Below are 23,549 nucleotides of genomic sequence, written 5' to 3' on the forward strand. Positions count from 1 at the left end.
TGCTTGCAATATGTTTTAATTTAAATTAAAAAAGTAATTATTACCTAACCTAACTAACTTTGTCCTAAATTGCCAAGTGGCCTATTGTGAGGTTGCCACTTGGCTTAATGTGAAGGCTTTTTCCTATCCTTTTAATAATATTTGTAGTTGTACCCGCGCGATGCGCGGTCAATATTAAAAAATATTAATTTAATTAAATTGTGATCGGGCTTGTTTGAACACATTAGATCGTATTGCTTTAATAAATTTCAATTCTCATCTTATTTGTCAATATGATAAACCCAATAATAAAATATCTATTAAATTAAAGTGACTTATATAGTCATTGAATAATTTTTCTGCAATGCGATGCACGGTCACTATTAAAAAATATTAATTAAATTAAATTGTGATCGAGTTTGTTTGAGCATATTAGATCGTATTTCTTTAATAAATTTTAATTATCATCTTGTTTGTCAATATGATCCAATATAGTCATTGTATAACTTTTTTATTCTATATTTTTTTTTATTCTATTATCCAATGTTTAGTATTTTTATATTGTTAATAGAAATTGTTTTATTAGCGTATTATTTTGTTTGATCTCTTTCTTTTTGTAATATAAGAGAAGATATATATGTTTTAGTAATCTTGAAATATTGTTTATTTTATATTAGCATATTATTTAATAATTTTGTCTACTACTTTATTTTTATAATATAATAGAAGATATATATTTTATTACTATTAAAATATTTTTTTATTTAAAATTTTATCCTATTGTTTTCAATAATATTATCTGAATTTTAATGAATAAAATCTCTATTAAATTAATGAAACTTATATAGGCATCGAATAATAGGCTTGTTCGGTATTTTCCTTTATTATATTATCCAATATTTAGTATTATTGCATTGTTAATAGAAACATTTATTAGCATATTATTTTATTTAATTTTTAAATGCTACTTTCGTTTTATAATATAATAGAAGATATATTATTTTATTTTATATTTTATTCTATTATTATCAATAAATTTTTTTGAATAAATAAATTTTTATTTTAAATAATAAAAACAAAAATTATTTAAAAAAACAAAGAAATTTTAAATTGGTAGTTTTTTATTTTTTTTATTTTAGTTTTTTATTTTAAAATAATTTAATAACTTGAAATTACTCTCCAATTTGAATGGATAGATTTTTTTAAATTTTTATTTTTTATTATAAAATATTTTATTTTATAGATATTTAAATTCAAAAACAATAAGCAATAACTAATTATTAACTACTTGTGGCATGTGGCTTTTTTCTATGTGAATTTTTTCTAGGCTGTCACTTGGCTTAAGAAGAGTGTTTTTTCCTCTCCTTTTAATAAAATATAGATATATAGATTAAAAACTCTAACTTGAAATTACTCTCAAATTTGAATGGATAGATTTCTTTTAATTTTCATTTTTATTATAAAATAATTTATTTTATATATATTTAAATTCAAAAATAATAACCAATAAATAATTATTAACTAAATAACTAATTATTAACTACTTATGCCATGTGGCTTTTTTCTAGGCTGCCACTTGGCTTAAGGAGAGGGTTATTTCCTCTCCTTTTAATTATATATAGATTTTTTATTATAAAATAATTTATTTTATAGATATTTAAATTCAAAAATAATAACCAATAAATAATTATTAACTAAATAACTAATTATTAACTACTTATGCCATGTGACTTTTTGCTAGGCTGCCACTTAACTTAAGGAGATAGCTTTTTCCTCTCATTCTAGATAGATTATTTAATTATTATTATTACTTGTCATTATTGCACTATTCATTATTTAGGATTTTTATATTTTCATGTGATATTTTATTAATTTACCATTTGCCGAAATATCCTTGCTTAATATAAAAAGAATAATATAGATTTTCTACTCCTGCAAATTTAATTTATTCACAATTTATTTTTCAAAATAATATTCAGGTAATATTTTTGAGTGTTATTAAAATACTTTTACATTATTTCTGTAATAGATATATTTATTTAAATATACATGTAATATTTTTGAGTGTTATTAAAATACTTTCACATTACTTCTATAATAGAGATATTTATTTAAGATATTATTTTGTTGCTTGCAATATTTTGAATTTAAATTCAAAAAATAATTATTACCTAACCTAACTAACTTTGTCCTAAATTGCTAAATGGTCTATTGTGAGGTTATCACTTGGCTTAACGTGGAGGATTTTTCTTCTTATAATAACAATATATAGATATGTTTGAGTGTTATTAAAATACTTTCACATTACTTCTATAATAGATATATTCATTTAAGATTTTATTTTTTTGCATGCGATTTTTTAAATTTAAATTTAAAAAAAATTAATTATTACCTAACCTAACTAACTTTGTCCTAAATTGCCAAGTGGCCTATGTGAGGTTGTGAGGTTATCACTTGGCTTAATGTGGGGGCTTTTTCCGCTCCTTTTAATAATATATTGATATAGATATTTTTGAGTGTTATTAAAATACTTTCACATTACTTCTATAATAAAGATATTTATTTAAGATTTTATTTTGTTGCTAGCAATTGTTTTAATTTAAATTTAAAAAAAATAAATTATTACCTAACCTAACTAACTTTTTCCTAAATTGCCAAGTGGCCTATTGTGAGGTTGCCACTTGGCTTAATGTGGAGGATTTTTCCTCTCCTTTTAATAATATATAGAATAAGTTTATTTTGTTGCTTGCAATTTTTTTTAATTTAAATTTTAAAAAAAATAATTATTACCTAACCTTACTAACTTTGTCCTAAATTGCCAAGTGGCCTATTGTGAGGTTGCCACTTGGCTTAATGTGGAGGCCTTTTCATCTCCTTTTAATAATATATAGATATAGTAGAGATATTTATTTAAATATTCAAGTAATATGTTTGAGTGTTATTAAAATACTTTTACATTACTTCTATAATAGAAATATTTATTTAAGATATTTTATTTGTTGCTTGCAATTTTTTTAATTTAAATTTTAAAAAATTAAATTATTACCTAATCTAACTAACTTTGTCCTAAATTGCTAAATGGCCTATCATTAGGTTGTCACTTGGCTTAATGTGGAGGCTTTTTCCTCTCCTTTTAATAATATACTAGTATACGTACCCGCGCAATGCGCGGATCGATTCAAAGAAAAAAAAGAGCGGAGAGATATAATAAAAACATATGTATATTGCAGATTAAATTTATCGATCGCAATCAAAACAATTAAAACAAAAACAAAGGGAAGAATTTCATCGGGTTGTCTCCCACACTACTGCAGCATCAATAAACAACCAAATCTTTCCATTTATGTTTGATAAAGCAGCTTCCGTGTTGAGCCTTCTTCTATACCTCTGAATATGCCTTGAATTCTAAAAGGGTTCCATGAGAGCAATGTCAAAGAAGACATGTTCACTTTGAATATTGATCACCCTCTAAAAGGCATGTTGATTATTCACGGACCTTATGTTACATATTAAAGCCTTGATCATCATCTAGTTTGTGAGGCTGTCCTCTTGGGCAAGATTCTTATAGGTTGTAGAGCTTTTTTATTCTGTTGTTTCTTGCCTTTCCTCCCACTTCTAGCTTGAGCCCTGGGTGATAAATCAGTTTCCTTAGCAATTGCCTTAAGGTTGCCTACAGTGGATTTATCATCTCCCTCTTCCTCCATTTGCACATGTTTCAGCATTATATTTTGCATATCCAATGGTGTGACATTGTGTGTGACAATGTCATGAATTACATGGATTGGATTCTTCAATGGCACATTAAGTTGAATTTGTAAAGGTTGCCCAGTTCCTGAAGCATAAGCTATTAGAAGTGGCTCCATGCCCTCTGCAGTATTTTGCACCAATTCTTGACCTATCTGATCATTAGTTGCAACCTCTATCACATTCTTATTATGTTCCTTATCACCAATAGCTTCTTGAATTGCCCAGAATTGTAGTTCATAAACAGACCCTAGACTAGAGTCCACTGTAGCTCCAGGTGCAGAACTCATTGTTCCATTGAAACCAACTGCCTTAGCTGCAACTGTTTGATGCCCTGACCATACTGTATCACCTAGGATCTTAGTAGTAGTGTTTTAATCAGGTCCTACCCCATCTTCATCCCTCACATGATCTGCAATTTCAGAGGAAACCTGCCCAACTAAGCTAGGGTTTACTGTTCCATTACCTAGCTCATTCTCTGTAGCTTCCCTACCAGCATTCTCTTCAATTCTAGCTTCCTTAGGTGACCCATTACCTGCCCTAAATGTCCATGTTACATGCTTCATCGTTGGTGCTTGTAAATTCGCAACCCTAATTTCCTGCGTATTAGGGTTTACTGTAGACTGTTCTTCAATACCACTTTTTTCCTTAGTTCTTTGGCTGCCAGCTAGGGCTGTGTTGTTGGTATTCACATTAGCATCATTGTTGATCTCCTGCTCCTCTACTTCCTCCCCCATGATCTTTTTCTATCACTTGTAACTTCAGTAGCTCCAATTCCCCTAGAATTATCATCAATGCTTTGCGATGGAATTTCTTGGCATGAATAGTTTGTAGTTACATTTATGTCTTCACGAGCTTCCCCAAACCTTCTAGCAACCCAATCAACTGTCCTTTCATTCCTTATATCCTCTACTTTCCTAGTATCATTAGGATTAGGAGTTGAAATAGCTGTCGCCTTTTGAATCCCTTCTCCAGTAGGATTAGGATTTCCCTCCTTTGCCGCTACACTAATCCAGTGTTCTTAGGATTAGAGCTGGAATCTTTAGCATGCTTCAACAGCTCCTTCTCCTGTGTATTCTTGGATCCATTGGTCAATTGATTCTTCTCCTTTTCACTGGACTTATCATCACCTTTTCCATCAGTAATCCTCAAAGTTGGATGTTCAATTTCTTAAACCTCTAATGCATCAAACTTGTTCTTGGTTCCTATTGTATCTTCATTAGCCTTTCCTTTCAATTTTCCATCTTCCTTATCCTTGTCATCCCCAATAATATCACCATTCTTATCTCTTTGATACCTATTCTTTCTCATTTGCATCCACTATTGCCTTGCCGGATTAGTAATAGGCTTTTCCAATACCTTTCCACTAGAAAATACCTTAGTAGTATTAGCTGCAGATCCTACCAGTTCATATGCCTTGTCACCATTCTCAATGCCTTCAACAAATCTCCTATGCAATTCTGGATTAATCACCCAGCACTCCTTCTCATTATGGCCTTGCTTCTTGCATGTTTTACAGTACTTAGGCATGTAATCGTATTTAATTTTGATCCACTTAAACTCCTCAGGCCCAGACTCATCTGCTTCTTCTACAATCATAATTCTTTGTGAAAATTTAGATAGTAGATTAAACTCTACTTTTACTTTAACACGGCTTGGTCGAGTACTATTTTGAGTGGCAAGATCAACATGTAATGGATTTCTTACTGCACTTGCCAATGAAAAAACAAATTCCTTACCAAAGAAGTTAGGTGGCAACTCTGGAAAACTGATCCAAGCTACAACAACTGGAGTTTCTTCATCAGGTTTCCACCATGGATTCCACTTCGTATATCTCATCTGCCCATCTCACCCTGGGATTTTCAAATAAAATGCAGGCTTCTATAAGAGATGAACATAGTCCTCCATTAAGGACAATCGAATCAGCACATGGTTATCTTCAATTAAACCAATAGAGCAGGCTCCCTTCAGTTTACATTGTATGGGGACTACTTTACATAACTCAGTGATCACAGGCTTCTCATAAGAAAATTTTCCTAGAACTGCTAGTTGTAGTCCTTGTTGAACGATCGATTGTTTAACTCTTGTTGCTTCCACTTGATTATAGGCTCCCCATGTAAGAACTCGACATGATTGATAGGTATTTGAGCTAGGGTTTGTGTGGGTGCATTCAATGTTTTTGGTTGTAAAAAATTTGCATAATTCTGTAATGGATTGGGTGTTGTAATGGATTGGGGAGCTGTGTGGAGGTGTTTGACGACTGACCAACCTCATGAGGAGGCTAGCCAGTGGCCGGAGTAGCCATTAAAGGCCCGCGATAGCTTCGTGCTTCAGTCGTCGCAAATCGCCTGTCGCCAAAGCTCTCCTCCTCCTCATGGGGTTTATGATTTTTTTAGCGAATCCACTAGTCAAGGTGCTTAGGGCTAATTTTTATATATATCAAAAATAAAAAAGCATAATGTCGATCATTCTACAAAATGTAGTAGCTTATATAGTGAGGTTACATCATTCCTATTATCAAGGTTGAGTAGGATTCTCAACATTGATATCATATTATTCACTATGAAATGGCTACACCAACTATAAATAAAAACTACCCTATTACAAAAGTAGCCATATTACGCCTTTGCGCATTTGAGTTTGCCATATTGGCCCGTCTTCATGTTGTTATCAGTACTTGTGTAATCCAAATCCACTCCATGATAATGCTCAATCACATGTGTAGCGAACCAGCAAGCATTTGATGTATCAAGATATAGTGTCAAGCATTGGTTATAGAAGGCTTCCTCTACTGTCCAAGAAACGTTGTTCTTGGTGAATTTGCCATTTTGCATCCAAATGTTGGACATGATCCTTGCATGAAAGTGTGAGACTTCTCCTATAATATCTTCCTTGTGTATCCTACGTGTTCTTGGTGATAAGCAGCTCCATGTATTCCCCTTCAAGCCTCCGATAAAAACCATTGAAAACCCCTGCCTCGTCCATATGAATCTGGGCAGTGCTTGCTTCTTGTGTGTATTTCCATCCCTTGAAGGTTGCATATTACAAGTGTTTGCTAGGTTAATTATGTTTCTTGACCTAATGAAATAGTGTTCATGTAGATTTACATGACAGTTTCCTAGTGAGGTCGTAATAACCTAGTTGTTTCCTTTGATTCTCAAGTTCCATGCTTGTGCCTATCCCTGCTTCCCTTCCATTGGAATGTCCAATGAGTACATAGTACTAATACCACCAAATAGAAGTTATTGAAAGGATAGGGCATGAGTATAGTAACGTTTCCTACAAAAAAGAAAATTAGGTTAGTGAAAAAAGAGATCACCATACTCTCCTCCATAAGGACTCGAGCATGATGATCAATTGTACTGCCAGCTTTCACCCCAATCCTGCTACTCCTTTCCTCCTCACCTCCTACCTTCTTGCAACTTTTACTCTTATGTATGGGCATTGGAACTTATCGCTATTCACAATCCTTCTCCCTTTAAAATCTAGATCAATAAAACAGTGGCATTCCACAGGACCTGTATCTAGAGCATACTTAGCAATATTGTAACGACCCGGCCGATCGTTTTGAATATTATAATCCCATTTTTCCATTTACTGCTCAATTTATGCCTTGCTATTGATTTATGACTTATTGGGTTAGTTGGTTCGGGTCCGAAAGGAATTCAGAGTGAAATGAGACACTTAGTCTCATAATTAAAAAAAGAATTTAAGTTAGAAAAGTGGACCAAATATGGACCTATGTCTAAACGACCTCCGATTCGAATTATGATAATTCCAATAGCTCTGTATGGTGATTTCGTACTTAGGAGCATGTCCGGAATAATCTTTGGAGGTCCGTAGAGGAATTAGACTTGAAATGCCGAAAGTTGAATTTTTGGAAAGTTTGACCGAGGGGTTGAAATTTTGATATCGGGGTCGAAATTCAATTATGAAACTTTTAATAGGTATGTTATGTCATTTATGACTTGTGTGCAAAATTTGAGGTCAATCGGACGTGATTTGATAGGTTTCGGCATTATTTGTAAAAATTAGAAATTTCAAAGTTCAATAGGCTTGAATTGGGGCGTAATTCATAGTTTTAGCATTATTTGAGGTGATTTGAGGATTCGACTAAGTTTTTATGATGTTTTAGGACTTGTTGGTATATTTGGTTGAGGTCTCGAGGGCCTCGAGTGAGTTTCGGATGGTTAACAGATCAAAACTTGAACTACAACAGCTGCTGCAAATTCCTTCTGCTGGAAATTTCTTCTGCCTAATTCGAGCCTAGAAATCTCTTAGAATCGAGCCCAGAAATCGAGCCCAGGGACGAGGGCCACGATCGATGCCATGATCGAGCCCAGGGTCGAGGGCCACAATCGAAGCCATGATCGAGCCCAGGGTCGAGGGTCACGGTCAAAGGCAGGGTCGAAGACATGATCGAAGGCCAAGGTCGAGGGCCATGATCGAGGATCAGGATCGAAGCCACGAACGAGGCCTAGGATCGAGGACCAGGATCGAGGCCTAAGATCGAAGGCCAAGATTGAGGCAGAACCGAGGTTGTCTGGGCGGAATTATAAAAATAAGGACTTCGTCCCATTCGCCATTTTTGACAAATTAGAGCTTGAGGAGAGGCGATTTTTGATATATTTTCAAGGAACACTTGAGGTATGTCCCTTGTGATCATTTATACTCCATAATATTGAATTATCATCGAATAATCCGACTAGATTACATGATTTTGAGGTGTAAATTGTAGATTGGAACTTAGAAATTTGAAAAATAAGATTTGTAGATTTGAGGGTCGAGTTGAGGTCGGATTTTGGTAAAATTGGTATGGGTAGACTCATGGTTGAATGGGCTTTCGGATTTTGTAACTTTTGTTGGGTTCCAAAATGTGGGCCCCACGGGCGATCTTTGAGCTAAATTTCGGATTTTTATGAAAAATTAGTATTTTTTTATGGAATTAATTCCCATAAATTTTATTGACTGAAACGAATTATTTGTGACTAGATTCGAGGCATTCGGAGGCCGATTTGCAAGGCAAAGGCATAGCAGAGTAAAGAGTTTCACATTTTGAGGTAAGTAACAATTTTAAGTCTAGTCCTGAGGGTATGAAACTCCGGATTTTGGTATCATGTGATTATTTTGGAGCTGACGCACATGCTAGGTAACGGGCGTGTGGACGTGTGGGCGTGCACCGAGGGGATTGTGACTTGGTCCATCCCGGAAAACTGTAAAGTTGAATAATTTGTTAGCTATATGCTCTCTATGTGTTGATAAAATTTAACTGTAAATCATGTTAGAAATTATGCTTAGGCTATGTGATAGTACTGTTGGGACCCACAGAGGTCGCGTACTTGTTGAATTTCCTGCTAAATGCTATATGTACTCAGTCTCAGTTTTTACTTGCACATTTTATCTCAGTCTCTATTATTATTATTGATACATCATATCATTATTGTTTGGGGTGATTTCATGATTAATGAGAGCCCGGGAGACTGGAGAGATTTATGACTGAGAGAGGCCGAGGGCCTGATTGTAAGATATTGATATCATAGCACATGAGTTGTCTGTGCAGCACGTGAGTTGTCCGTGCAGATCCTTATATTATACTATAACACGTGAGTTGGTCGTGCACGCAGTCTGGTTGGTTCCCACTGATAAGGAGAGGATTAGGAGGTTCATTGATGGCCTCACATATCAGCTGCGATTACTTATGACTAGGGAAAGAGTATCTGGTACTACTTTTGAGGAGGTAGTGGACATTGCTCGGTAGATAGAGATGGTTCATAGCCAGGAACGTGGAGAGAGAGAGGCTAAGAGGCCTCGTGGTCTGGGTGATTACAGTGGTGTTCCTTTAGAGGGTCAGTTTTACCGTGGTAGGGGCCGTTCTTATAGACACGCTCAGACGGGTCGTCTAGATCATTGTGGTGCAACAGCTAGCCACGGTTCTTACAGTGCTCACTCAGGCCAGTTTTCATTCAGTGCACTACCAGCGCAGCGTTCTAATCGTGCCTCATCCGCACAAGCTTCTGCAGGTTATTCCTCGGGTTATCAGGAGTAGTAGTTCCGTCAGAGGAGGGGTTGTTTTGAGTGCGGAGAATTTGGTCACTTCAAGAGAGAGTGTCCTAGGCTGTTGAGTGGGGCTCCACATCAGAGTTCTCGACCAACGGCACCAGCACCAGCAGTTACACCACCCGCCTAGCCAGCTCGGGGTGGGGGTCAGCAGCTAGGGGTCGCCCAAGAGGGGGAGGCCGATCAGGTGGCGGGCAGGCTCGATTCTATGCCTTTCCTGCCAGGCCAGATGTTGTTGCCTCATACGCAGTGATCACAGGTATTGTTTCAGTATGCCACAGGGAGGATTCTATATTATTTGACCCTGGTTCCACTTATTCATATGTATCATCGTATTTTTCTCATTATCTGGATATGCCCTGTGAGTCCTTAGTTTCACCTATTTGTGTATCTACACTAGTGGGCGATATTATTACTGTGGATTGTGTGTATCGGTCGTGTGTGGTAACTATTGGGGAACTAGAGACTAGAGTTGATCTCTTATTACTCGGTTTGGTTGATTTCGATGTAATCCTGGTTATGGATTGGTTGTCCCCATGTCATGCTATTCTGGACTGTCACGCAAAAATCGTGACGTTGACGATGCCGGGGTTGCCAAAGGTTGAATGGAGGGGTTCTCTAGATCTTGTTCCTAAATTTCTTATTTGAAGGCCCAACGTATGGTTGGAAAGGGATGCTTGTCATATTTGGCCTTTGTAAGAGATGTTGATGCAGATGCTCTTATTATTGATTCAATACCGGTCGTGCGAGACTTTTCGGATGTATTTCTTGCAGACCTGTCGGGTATGCCACACGGCAGGGACATTGATTTCGGTATTGACTTAGTCCAGGGCACTCAACCCATTTCTATTCCTCCGTATCATATGGCACCAGCTGAGTTAAAAGAATTGAAAGAGCAACTTCAGGAACTCCTTGAAAAAGGGGTTTATTAGGCCTAGTATGTCACCTTGGGGTGCATCGATTCTGTTTGTGAAAAAGAAAGATGGTACTATGCGGATGTGCATTGATTATATGCAGTTGAACAAAGTTACAATCAAGAATAAATATCCATTGCCGCGTATTGATGATTTATTTGACCAGCTTCAGGGAGCGAGGGTGTTCTCCAAAATTGATTTGAGGTCTGGGTATCACCAATTAAAAATTCGGGATTCGAATATTCTAAAGACGACATTCAGGACCCGTTATGGCCACTATGAATTTCTTGTGATGTCTTTTGGGCTAACCAATGCCCCAACAACATTTATGCATTTGATGAATAGTGTATTTCAGCCATATCTTGATTTATTTGTCTTGGTATTCATTGATGATATTCTGGTGTACTCACGTAGCCAGGAGGAGCATGCACAACACTTGGGTATTGTATTACAGAAGCTGATAGGGGAGAAACATTATGCCAAATTCTCTAAGTGTGAGTTCTGGCTTAGTTCGGTGGCATTCTTGGGACATATAGTGCCAAATTCGAAGAAGATAGAGGCTGTTCAAAATTGGCCCAGACCATTCTCAGTTACTGAGATTCAGAGTTTTCTCAGCTTGGCCGGTTATTATCGTCGTTTCGTGGAGGGTTTCTCGTCTATTACATCGCCTATGACTAAATTGACCCAGAATGGTGCTCCGTTCAGGTGGTCGGATGAATATGAAGAGAGCTTTCAGAAGCTCAAGACAACTTTAACTACAACTTCAGTATTGGTGTTGCCTACAGGTTCAGAGTCTTATACTGTGTATTGTGACATGTCGCGGATTGGTCTCAGCGTAGTACTTATGCAAAACGGTAGGGTGATTGCCTATGCGTCCAGACAGTTAAAGGTACATGAGAAGAATTATCTGGTCCACGATCTTGAGTTAGCAGCTATTGTTCATGCCTTGAAAATTTGGCAGCATTACTTGTACGGTGTCCAGTGTGAGGTATATACCGATCATCGGAGTCTACAACATTTGTTTAAACAGAAGGATCTTAACTTGCGGCAGTGAAGGTGGTTGGAGTTGCTTAAGGATTATGATATCACCATTCTCTATCATCCCGGAAAGGCCAATGTGGTGGCCGATGCCTTGAGTCGTAAGGTAGAGATTTTGGGCAGCTTAGCATACGTACCGATAGAAGAGAGGCCTTTAGCCTTGGAGGTTCAGGCCTTGGCTAATCAGTTTGTTAGATTGGATATTTCCGAGCCGAATTGAGTTTTGGCCTGTGTGGTTTCTCGGTCTTCTTTATATGATCGCATCAGAGAGCGCCAGTATGATGATCCACATATGCTTGTCCTTAAGGACACGGTTCAGCACGGTAATGCCAAGGAAGTCACTATTAGAGATGACGGTGTATTACATATGCAGGGTCGTCTATGTGTACCTAATGTAGATGGTTTGCGTGAGCTGATTCTCCAGGAAGCTCACAGTTTGCGGTACTCTATTCATCCAGGCGTCGCGAAAATGTATAAGGATTTGAGACAGCACTATTGGTGGAGGCAGATGGAGAAAGATATAGTTGGGTTTGTATCTCGGTGTTTAAATTGTCAACAGGTAAAGTACGAGCACCAGATACCGGGCGGATTGCTATAGAGACTTGAAATTCTGGAGTGGAAGTGGGAGCTTATTACCATGGACTTCATAGTTGGACTCCCACGGACTTTGAGAAAGTTTGATGCTGTTTGGGTGATAGTAGATCGGTTGACCAAATGTGCGCATTTTATTCCAGTCGGTACTAATTATTCTTCGGAGCGGTTGGATGGGATTTATATTCGTGAGATTGTTCGCCTACACGGGGTGCCAGTGTCCATTATTTCAGATCGGGGTACGCAGTTTACCTCACAGTTTTGGAGGACAGTGCAGCGAGAATTGGGCACACAGGTTCAGTTGAGTACAACATTTCACCCTCAGACGGACGGACAGTCCGAGCGCACTATTCAGATATTGGAGGATATGTTATGCACTTGTGTCATTGATTTTGGGGGTTCTTGGGATCAATTTCTGCCACTCGCAGAGTTTTCTTACAATAATAGCTACCAGTCAAGCATTCATATGGCTCCGTATGAAGCTTTATATGGGAGACGGTGTCAGTCTCCGATGGTTTGGTTTGAGCCTGGTGAGGTTAGTCTATTGGGTACTTACTTGGTTCAGGATGCTTTAGAGAAGGTCAAAGTAATTCAGGAACGGCTTCGCACGGCACAGTCTAGACAGAAGAGTTATGCCGACAGGAAGGTTCGTAATGTTGTTCACATGGTTGGGGAGAAGGTTCTGCTCAAGATTTCACCCATGAAGGGTGTGTTGAGGTTCGGGAAGAAGGGCAAGTTGAGCCCTCGGTATATTGGGCCTTTTGAGATACTTAAGAAAATTGGGGAGGTGGCTTATGAACTTGCTTTGCCACCTAGTCTATCAGGTATTCATCCAGTGTTCCATGTATCCATGCTACGAAAGTATGTCGGGGATCCGTCTCACATTCTGGCTTTCAGTACAGTACAGCTGGACGGTAATTTGACTTATGATGTGGAGCCTGTGTCTATTTTAGACCGGCAGGTTCGAAAGCTGAGGTCAAAGAACATAGCATCAGTGAAGGTGCAGTGGAGAGGCTAGCCAGTCGGAGAAGCTACTTGGGAGATGGAGCAGGAGATGCGGAACAAATATCCACACTTATTTGAGACTCCAGGTATTATTCTAAACCGGTTTGAGGATGAACGTTTATTTAAGAGGGGGAGAATGTAATGGCCTGGCCGGTCATTTTGAATATTATAACCCCATTTCCCCATTTACTACTCAATTTATGCCTTACTATTTATTTATGACTTATCGGGTTAGTTGGTTTGGGTCCGGAAGGAATTCGGAGTGAAATGAGACACTTAGTCTCATAATTAAAAAAACAAATTAAGTTAGAAAAGTGGACCGGATATGGACCTATGTGTAAACGACCTCGGATTCAAATTCTGATAATTCCAATAGCTCCGTATGGTGATTTCGAACTTAGGAGCGTGTACGGAAGAATTGTTGGAGGTCCGTAGAGAAATTAGAATTGAAATGCCTAAAGTTAAATTTTTGGGAAGTTTGACCGAGGGGTTGACCTTTTGCTATCGGGGTCAAAATCCAATTCTGAAAGTTTTAATAGGTATTTTATGTCATTTATGACTTGTGTGCAAAATTTGATCTCAATCGGACGTGATTTGATAGGTTTTGGCGTTATTTTTAGAAATTAGAAATTTCAAAGTTCAATAAGCTTGAATTGGGGCGTAATTCATGATTTTAGCGTTGTTTTAGGTGATTTGAGGATTCGACTAAGTTCGTATGATGTTTTAGGACTTGTTGGTATATTTGGTTGAAGTCCCGAGGGCCTCGGATGAGTTTCAGATGGTTAGCGGATCAAAAATTGTACTACAACAACTGCTGCAATTTCCTTCTGTTGGAATTTTTTTTGCCAGATTCGAGCCCAGAAATCTCTCCGAATCGAGCCCAGAAATTGAGCCTATATTTGAGCCCAGATCGAGCCCAGGGTCGAGGGCCACGATCGAAGCCATGATCGATCCCAGGGTCGAGGGTCACGATCGAAGGTAGGGTCGAAGACATGATCGAAGGCCAGGGTCGAGGGCCATGATCGAGGATCAGGATCGAAGCCACGATCGAGGCCTAGGATCGAAACCCAGGATCGTGGCCTAGGATTGAGGACCACGATCGAAGGCCAAGATTGAGGCAGAACCGAGGTTGTCTGGGCGAAATTATAAAAATAGGGACTTCGTCCCATTCGCCATTTTTGACAAATTAGAGCTTGAGGAGAGGCGATTTTTGATATATTTTCAAGGAACACTTGAGGTAAGTCCATTGTGATCATTTCTACTCCATAATATTGAATTATCATCGAATAATTCGACTAGATTACATGATTTTGAGGTGTAAATCGGAGATTGGAACTTAGAAATTTGGAAATAAGATGTGTAGATTTGAGGGTCGAGTTGAGGTCGGATTTTGGTAAAATTGGTATGGGTAGAATCGTAGTTGAATGGGCTTTTGGATTTTGTAACTTTTGTTGGGTTCCGAGACGTGGGCCCCACAGGCGATCTTTGAGCTAAATTTTGGATTTTTATGAAAAAATAGTATTTTCTTATGAAATTAATTCCAATAAATTTTATTGACTAAAACGAATTATTTATGACTAGATTCGAGGCATTCAGAGGCCGATTTGCGAGTCAAAGGCATAGCAGAGTAAAGAGTTTCACGTTTGAGGTAAGTAACAGTTTTAAATCTAGTCCTGAGGGTATGAAACCCCGGATTTTGGTATCATGTGATTATTTTGGAGGTGACGCACATGCTAGGTGACGGGCGTGTGGGCGTGCACCTAGGGGATTGTGACTTGGTCCATCCCGAAAAACTGTAAAGTTGAATAATTTGTTGTTAGCTATATGCTCTCTATGTGTTGATAAAATTTGACTGTAAATCATGTTAGAAATCATGCTTAGGCTATGTGATGGTACTGTTGGGACCCACAGAGGTCGCGTACTTGTTGAATTTCCTGTTAAATGTTATATGTACTCAGTCTCAGTTTTTACTTGCACATTTTATCTCAGTCTCTGTTATTATTATTGATACATTATAGCATTGTTGTTTGGGCTGATTTCATGATTAATGAGAGCCCGAGAGACTGGAGAGATTTATGACTGAGAGAGTCCGAGGGCCTGATTGTAAGATATTGATATCATAGCACGTGAGTTGTCCGTACATCACATAAGTTGGCCGTGCAGATCCTTATATTAGACTATAGCACGTGAGTTGGCCGTGCGGATCCTTATATTATACTATAGCACGTTAGTTGGCCGTGCAGCACGTGAGTTGGCCCTACTAATCCAGATATTTATATTATGGCACGTGATTTGTCCGTGCAGATTATAGCGCTTGGGCTGTAGGAGCCCCTCCGGAGTCTGTACACCCCCAGTGAACGCTGATACCCAATGAGAGTGAGTGATGAGGGCTGGGAGCCGGGTGAGTGATTGTTGTCCTAAGAGGTTGTACCTGATTTTCATTTGTTGTTGCACTTAGTTGCTATCTGTCATTATTGTGAAATCTCTAAAAGATTTTGATATACGGATTACATGAACAAGAACTGTATAAAATTGATTTGACATTAAACTACCAGATTTGATTGAATGTCTATTCTTTGCTGGAATTACTGGAAATGAACCATAACTGTGTAGGTCGTTACTATCTTCAGTTCCTTATTTATTATTATTACTTGCTGAGTTGGTTGTCCTCATACTACACCCTGCACTTCGTGTGTAGATCCTGGTGTTCCCGGACATAGCGGGTGTTGATCTTTTCGCGCAGTTGATTTTCAGGAGATTTTTAGGTAGCTGTCGTGTTCCGCAGACCTTGTCTCTCCTTCTCTATCTCTTTGTTTACTGTATTTGGTCTCAGACTATTATAGACTATATTTTCCAGACTTGTATTCATATTAGATGCTCATATACTCAGTGACACCTGGTTTTGGGGAGTGTTTGTATTTTATTTAAATATTATATTTTCAACCTTAAAGAGAAGTTTTGGTTTATTGAGATTATCGGCTTGCCTAGTATCGAGATAGGCGCCATCACGACAGGTTGGAATTTTGGGTTGTGACAAATGTGATCTGCCAGTTGGTTACCTTCTCTAAGTGTATGAGAAATTTTCAAGTTACATCACCCCATTAACTCCTTTATCTCCTCCACATACACTGCCATAGTCCACGGTGTAGTCCACACACCTTGTATTACATTCTTGATAAGCATTGAATCGATATGCAAATCAATAAGGACACAATCATGCTCCACACAATATCTCAATGCTTCTGCAATGGCCCTCACCTCAGTTTCTGTATTTGTACATTCTTTTATCTCCTTGCCACATGCATATACAACATTTCCTTCTCCATTTCTCAAAACATAATCAATTGACCTCCTACCTGGATTGCCTCTCGATGCCCCATATGTATTAACTTTTATCGAACCATGCTCAGAAAATTCCCACAAAACTTTAGTGAATTTCAACTTAGGAGTATATTGTTCCATCATACTCACTAAATCTAGCCATTTATGAGGAACATTTTGCAGGCTTGTCTTTCTGTATTTCACAAGAGACTGGAGAGTAGTTGATACCTGATAAATGACCCTATTAATTTTACTGCATCTCCATGTTTATAACTATTTCTCCTCTTCCATAATTCCCATACAATGATCGATGGTAGAGCTTGAAGTATTGGTTGAAGCCTTGGAATAATCTGCACTGTCCAGCACTTCACCACTGCTTGGTGAAATGTTAATCCTTTTATAGCTTTTCCTGCACATGAAAGGAAATAATACCACACTTTTCTAGAAGCATATGATCTGGAAAAAAATGTGTTAGTGTTTCTTCTTCAGGTTGCACACAACACCAACATCTTGAAGCCATTAAATAGCCTAGTCTTTTGAAAAACTCATCGAGAGGCAGCTTATTCTTCCAAACCTTCCACATAAAGAACGGAATCTTAAAAGGCAAGCCCTTCACCCAAATCATCCTACATGCATTACATGGTTCCTTTCTCCTCCTTACATATTCCCACGCAGATTTGACACTGAAATCTCCTCTTGTTTCAAGCATCCAAAATGGTTTGTCTTGTATCCCATGATCCACTGGTGGTTTGATGTGTTGCTGAATATGATCAGCCAACTCCTCAGGTAGCAACTCTCTCAGCCTATTTGTATTCCATCTCCCACCTTGCACTACTTCACATACATTTTTGGATAGTTTCATCCCATCTTTGGTTGCCATACAATTTGATGCTCAATGTAGTCCCTACATTCTAGCATTTTTCTCCACACATGTGAACCATCTCTCCAAGGAACTACAATAGCATTTAACTTCTTACAATACTTTTGGCTCATGAAAGAACTCCACAAAGATGGCTTAGTTCTAAAGTTCCACCATAGGTTGCAAAATAAGTCTTTAGACACATCATGAAGGGATCTAAATCCTATACCCCCTTCTTCATATGGCAAGCACAAAGTGTCCCAAAAAGCCCAATGTCTACTTCTCCCATCTACAGAATTACTCCAAAAAATTCTAGCCATGAGCTTGTGTAGTTTATTGATCACAAAAGTCGGTGTATTGACTGCTGAAAGAAGATGTATGGGCATACTTTGCAATACATGTATTGCAAACCCTTCTCGAGCAAGTCCTTCAATTGTTCCTTTAGTTCCTTCAATTCTGTCGGTGCCATTCGGTGGGGTGGAATAGATATAGGATGCGTGTCTGGCATCACATCAATCCCAAAATCAATTTCCATGTTTGGTGGGATCCCAGGGAGCTCATCCAGAAAGACTCGTCCGAAACATATTCGGGGCCCCCGGGACCCCGTCCAAGCATACTAACAAGTTCCATAACCTAATACGGACCAACTCGAGGTCTCAAATCATATCAAACAATGCCGGAACTACGAATCGCACCATGAATCAAACTTATAAAATTTTGAATATTCCAACTTCTAAAACCCATGCCAAAACACATCAAAACAACCCGGAATGACGTTAAATTTTGCATGCAAGTTCCAAACGATATACGGGGCTAATCCAACTCTCGAAATCTCATTCTGAACCCGATATCACCAAAGTCAACTCTCGCTCGAACCCCTCAACCTTCCAAAAACTTCAACTTTCCAATTTCGCCGAAATGCTTCAAATTACCCTACAGACCTCCAAATTCAAATCCGGACGCACACCTAAGTCCAAAATCACCATACAAAACTATTGGAATCATAAAATTTCCATTCCAGAGTCGTTTTCTCAAAGGTCAAACTCCGGCTAACTCTTTTCATTTAAACTTCAAAATAGGAATTGTTCTTTTAATTTAACCCCGAATCATCTGAAAACCAATCTCAACCACACACGCAAGACATAATACACATTACGAAACTGCTCGAGACCTTATGCCGCCGATCGGGACATTAATTCTTAAAACGACCAGTCAGGTCGTTACATTCTCCCTCTCTTAAATAAACGTTCGTACTCGAACGTGTCAAGAATCATTCCAAAGTCATCAAATCACTGAGTGCATTCACCATACATACACCCACGGGTGATCCCATGTCACCCCAATCCATATAGGCCCAAAGACACCATCTCAACTGATATTTGTCCCTTCCATCAATACAAATAAGCCTTAGAACCAAATTTCTCGTCATCCCATCATTCCCAGAAAACCCGATTACCGCATCAACACATGGTACCAACCTCAACCAGTTGCGACAACTTATGCCTACGCCCACAGGGCACGACCACACGATGTAACACATCACACATAGGCCCTTAACAAAATCCCTAGCCACAACAACTGCCCATAATCAAATCCAGCACCGGCAATTAGCCTCACATCCGTTAGAACCCTATTTTAAACCTTCACTACACAGACAACGATGCAATAAACATGAAGACTTTATAAATACTCACCTGAATCAACAAGTCATATCTAACACTACCGGGGAACACACCTCACAAGTTAAAACTCAATAAGCATAACACGAACATGACTGAATATATAAGGGAACACATGAAGGAACTATCATACAAGCATGACAGGCACCACTCCCCATCAGTACCATACTACAAACTAATTACACAAGGGATAATCAAAACATATGAACAATTTGCAAGGATCTCATCCTGATATAACTCCACCACGGTACACAACCCAGTTCAAACACCTTGAACATATGACACCGCGAGGGTCTCACCATCAACTCTGAATCGGAAATCGAATACACATCATACCAACCAAAAACTTCCACTAATTCAATTTCACCGACCGAATCACAACACATACTGAATTATGACACCGGTAGAGAAACTAAATCACAAGTCGTAACCCATCACCTAGAATTCACATCAAAACTACCAAAATGAGGAACAAAAAGTCACTCTTAGTCTCATAACTCTCAATGATGAATAAAAACAAACTGATAGACACGGGCTACCACTATAGAATCTCCCAACAAGGGGTAAACACATAAGCAGAGTACTAAATCATGAAACACACTCACATGTGAAGCAAAATAGGAGGACTCATCCCGATAAGCAGAAGTGAAATAAAATACGAATGATGCTCCTCTATAACAAATCAAAACCATACAAGTACGACATCATCTGTTGCAGCGGCCTTAGGCATACTGTAGGAAACACATCAACGGGTAGGGCCTCCCCTTCTTGGGCACCCTATACTCACCTGACCTATACCCCAAGCTGACAATGCAGGGATATCAGCAGCCGAAATCGAACTCATAGCCTGAATACCCCGTTGTGACATATTTGTTCGGAGTCTGGAGAATCTCTCACCATGTGGATGGTATCTCCACACTCAAAGCAACCTCTCTGCTTATGTGGCTATGGAAATTGTGTTGTACGGGTACTTTGAGACCCATGGGTACCTGAAATACCGTGCGAAGCCTGAAGTGCAAACTGAACTGGCTGACCCACAAAACCTCTACCATGTCGTACCCTGCCTCCAAAATAAAGACCAGTAGATCTCTATGGTCTGTGAGACCTCTTAGCCTCTATGTACTCTCTCTCCTGACCCCGCTTGTCCTTCTTTCCTAGCCCTGCCTGTCCTCTCTCTCCTAGTCTCACATGCCCTCTAATCGGCGGCGATCTCCACCACCTGCTAAAATGGAATATCTGACTCTAACTCCCGAGCCATGCTGAACCGGATATCATGTCTGAGCCCCTCAATGAATTTATGGACTCGCTCTCTAACTGTAGCGACCAAAGCAGGTGCATGTCTGGAGAAATCACTGAATCTAAAGGCATACTCTGACACGGACATAGTGCCCTGACGCAGCTGCTCAAACTTCGCATGCCATGCATCCCGAAGGGTCTGAGGAACAAACTCTCTCATGAACATCTCTGAAAACTGAACCCATGAAAGTGAAGCTGCATCGGCCGGGCTACCCAACTTATACGCTCACCACCACTGATATGCCGCTCCATTAACCTGGAATGTAGTAACAATAACCCCACTCGTCTCCACAATACCCAGAGTGCGGAGAATGCGATAGTACTTATCTAGAAAACCATGTGCACCCTCTGAAGCCAAACCACTGAAAGTAGGAGGGTCATACTTCTTGAACCTTACAAGTATAAGTTGTTCTTCCTCAGATGTTGCGGCCCTAACCACAGGCTGAACTAGGACCACAGGTTGAGTCACCATGACACCTGGAACCTGACCAATGTGGCTCGCTTCTCTAAAGTACGGGCGGTGGGAGTCTAAGTCCCTCACCCGATCTGTGAAGTAGCTGGTACAACCGGAATCAACCCCGCCTGAGCCAATGTACCGAACATGCTCAGGAACTATGCTAAAGTCTCTTGAAGTCCGAGGGTATCAGCAGGCGCCTCTGGTGTCACAAGCCAATTTCCCATATAGGTCGTGATGGTGCCCAACGTCGCTGCTAGGTAAGCCAACGGTGAACTAGCCATGTATTTATTCATTTTATAGATTTTTAAATATTAAATAAGTGAGAGGTGAGAAATTTCATAAAAATAAAGTGTGAGCAATTATAGGGACAAGTGTAGTGAAATAAGTACTCAAAAATCATCAAATGTCCACTAGCATAATTCCAAGACCTGGTATCACACGTGTATGAGATACTAGTAGAAAATACAAAATACTAACTATTGTCTGAAGTAGAGTAGACAAAAAGTAAATGCAAAAGAGAAACTTCAGGTGCTGCAGAACGGACTCGGATGCAGCTCACCACTAAGTCTCGGAGTATGAGGGGTGCGCGCCGGGATGACTACCGGATGCACCTACCTCAGATCCTGTATGGTTAGTGCAAAAGTGTAGTGTGAGTACATAAACAATATGTACCCAGTAAGTATCCAGTCTAACCTAGAAGAAGTAGTGACGAGGGGTCGACTTCGACACTTACAATGGGCCAATAATAAAATACAGGAATTATAAACAGGTATATAATAATAATAATAATAATAATAATAATAATAATAATAATAATAATAATAATAATAATAATAATAATAATAATAATAATAATAATAATAATAATAATAATAATAATAATAATAATAATAATAATAATAATAATAATAATAATAATAATAATAATAATAATAATAACAAAATAACAAGCAGTGAATAAATGGTTACTTAACTCATGATAAATTCCAAGAATTTCACTAGCCAACATCTACTAATCCCAATTCAATTTTTGTCATTAAGTAAATTATAACCTCACAAGCCATGAAATAATATCAAGTGTAATCAGGTTCCGAGTGTTATCACGCACGACTTATGCCGAGGTCGTACGGCCCGATTCAAAAATATACTGTGCACTACCGAGGATTGAACGACATGAACCATAGATGCATATATTAACCTGCTGAGGCGAACGACCCGCTCCCATGAGAGTAGAGAAGTTTACCTCGCTCGCAGAAGTACTTGCGATGCGAGTGGACATGGATTTCTCCGAGTTATTATATATTCCTCAATTCTTCCCAAAAATAAGAAATCTAAATTGGAGAGTTTCAACCTTACAATCCCTAATCTCAGCTTTATTTTAGACAATTAATATGCATAATAAACATAACAGTACCATCAAGGCATGATGTAAATCTAAGACTACTCGGACATCTCATGAAATATAGCTACGCACGGACTCTCGTCACCTAGTGCGTACGTATCTCCCCACACAAGTAATTCACAGCAAGAATACACCCAAGGGGATGAGTTCCCTCTTACAAGGCTAGGAAAGAGACTTGCCTCGTTCTCAAGCTCACTTTCGATCCACAAATATGCTTTTAAATCCACAGCTCGGTGCCAAAAAACCCGAAACTAGTCAAATATTATATAAACTAATCAATACATGTTCAAAAGTTCATAATTTAACTATTAAAGTAATTACCCAGCCCAAATTGAAAGATTCCTAAAATTTACCCCGGGCCCACGTGTCCGGATTCTAAAAATTTTCGAAGATAATTATTACCCATAATCTCACGAACTCAAATATATAATTTTCACCCAATTTCATAATCATTTTCGTGGTTAAATCCCATTTTTATCAAAACCTAGGTTTTTCAACTAAACCTATAATTTTCACAAATTTTCATGTTAAAATCTATCCATAATCTATGTATTTAACTTACATTGGATAGAAATAACTTGCCTTCAATATATAGGTGAAAACCCCTCTAAGAAGCTCCAAAAATTGCCCAAGAAGTGAAATAAATGAGCCAAAATGGCCTAAGTTCCGTATTAAATGGACCCTTCTGCCTCCAGCGATTTACGCTTCTACGGAGAATCGGTTGCTTTTGCGGCTCCACATCTGCGGAAAAATCATCGCAGATGCGGCTCTACCCCATCTGGCCTACTTCTGCATCTACGGACAGTGGCCCGCTTCTGCAAGCCTGCGTCTGCGGTGCACGTGCCGCACCTGCGGCCTTGCCCGCTTCTGCGCTTGCATTCTTCGCATATGCGCTTTCGCAGGTGTGGTCCTTGCTCCGCTTCTGCGATCCCTGGGCAGCCCATGCCAGGCCGCTTCTATGGTCGTTGGCTCTCTTCTGCGAGCTCGCACCTGCGGCTAGCTCCTCGCAGGTGAGATTGCAATAGAAGCTCTGTGTCACGCCCCAAACTCGGGGAGCGCGACCGACGCTCAACCGAGTGAACCCGGTCAAGCAAGCCTATTGAATACTTTCTACCCAACTCACCCATGATTTTAAGAGTATACATAACTTCGTTGATTAACCAACAAGGAGATCATGTAGACAATACCAAATTCATTACCATTAATT

At 38.9% G+C, this 23,549-nt stretch overlaps 1 protein-coding gene across 1 annotated transcript; it reads right to left on the minus strand.

Moving 5' to 3' along the window:
- Positions 1 to 16,421: 16,421 nt before the first annotated feature.
- On the minus strand, positions 16,422 to 16,790 carry LOC142166212 (uncharacterized). Its single transcript, XM_075224748.1, has one exon. It carries the CDS (start codon positions 16,788 to 16,790, stop codon positions 16,422 to 16,424), a length of 369 nt encoding a protein of 122 aa, XP_075080849.1.
- Positions 16,791 to 23,549: the final 6,759 nt, after the last annotated feature.

Source organism: Nicotiana tabacum, chromosome 2, assembly GCF_000715075.1.
Source record: "Nicotiana tabacum cultivar K326 chromosome 2, ASM71507v2, whole genome shotgun sequence".
Lineage (NCBI taxonomy): Eukaryota > Viridiplantae > Streptophyta > Magnoliopsida > Solanales > Solanaceae > Nicotiana > Nicotiana tabacum.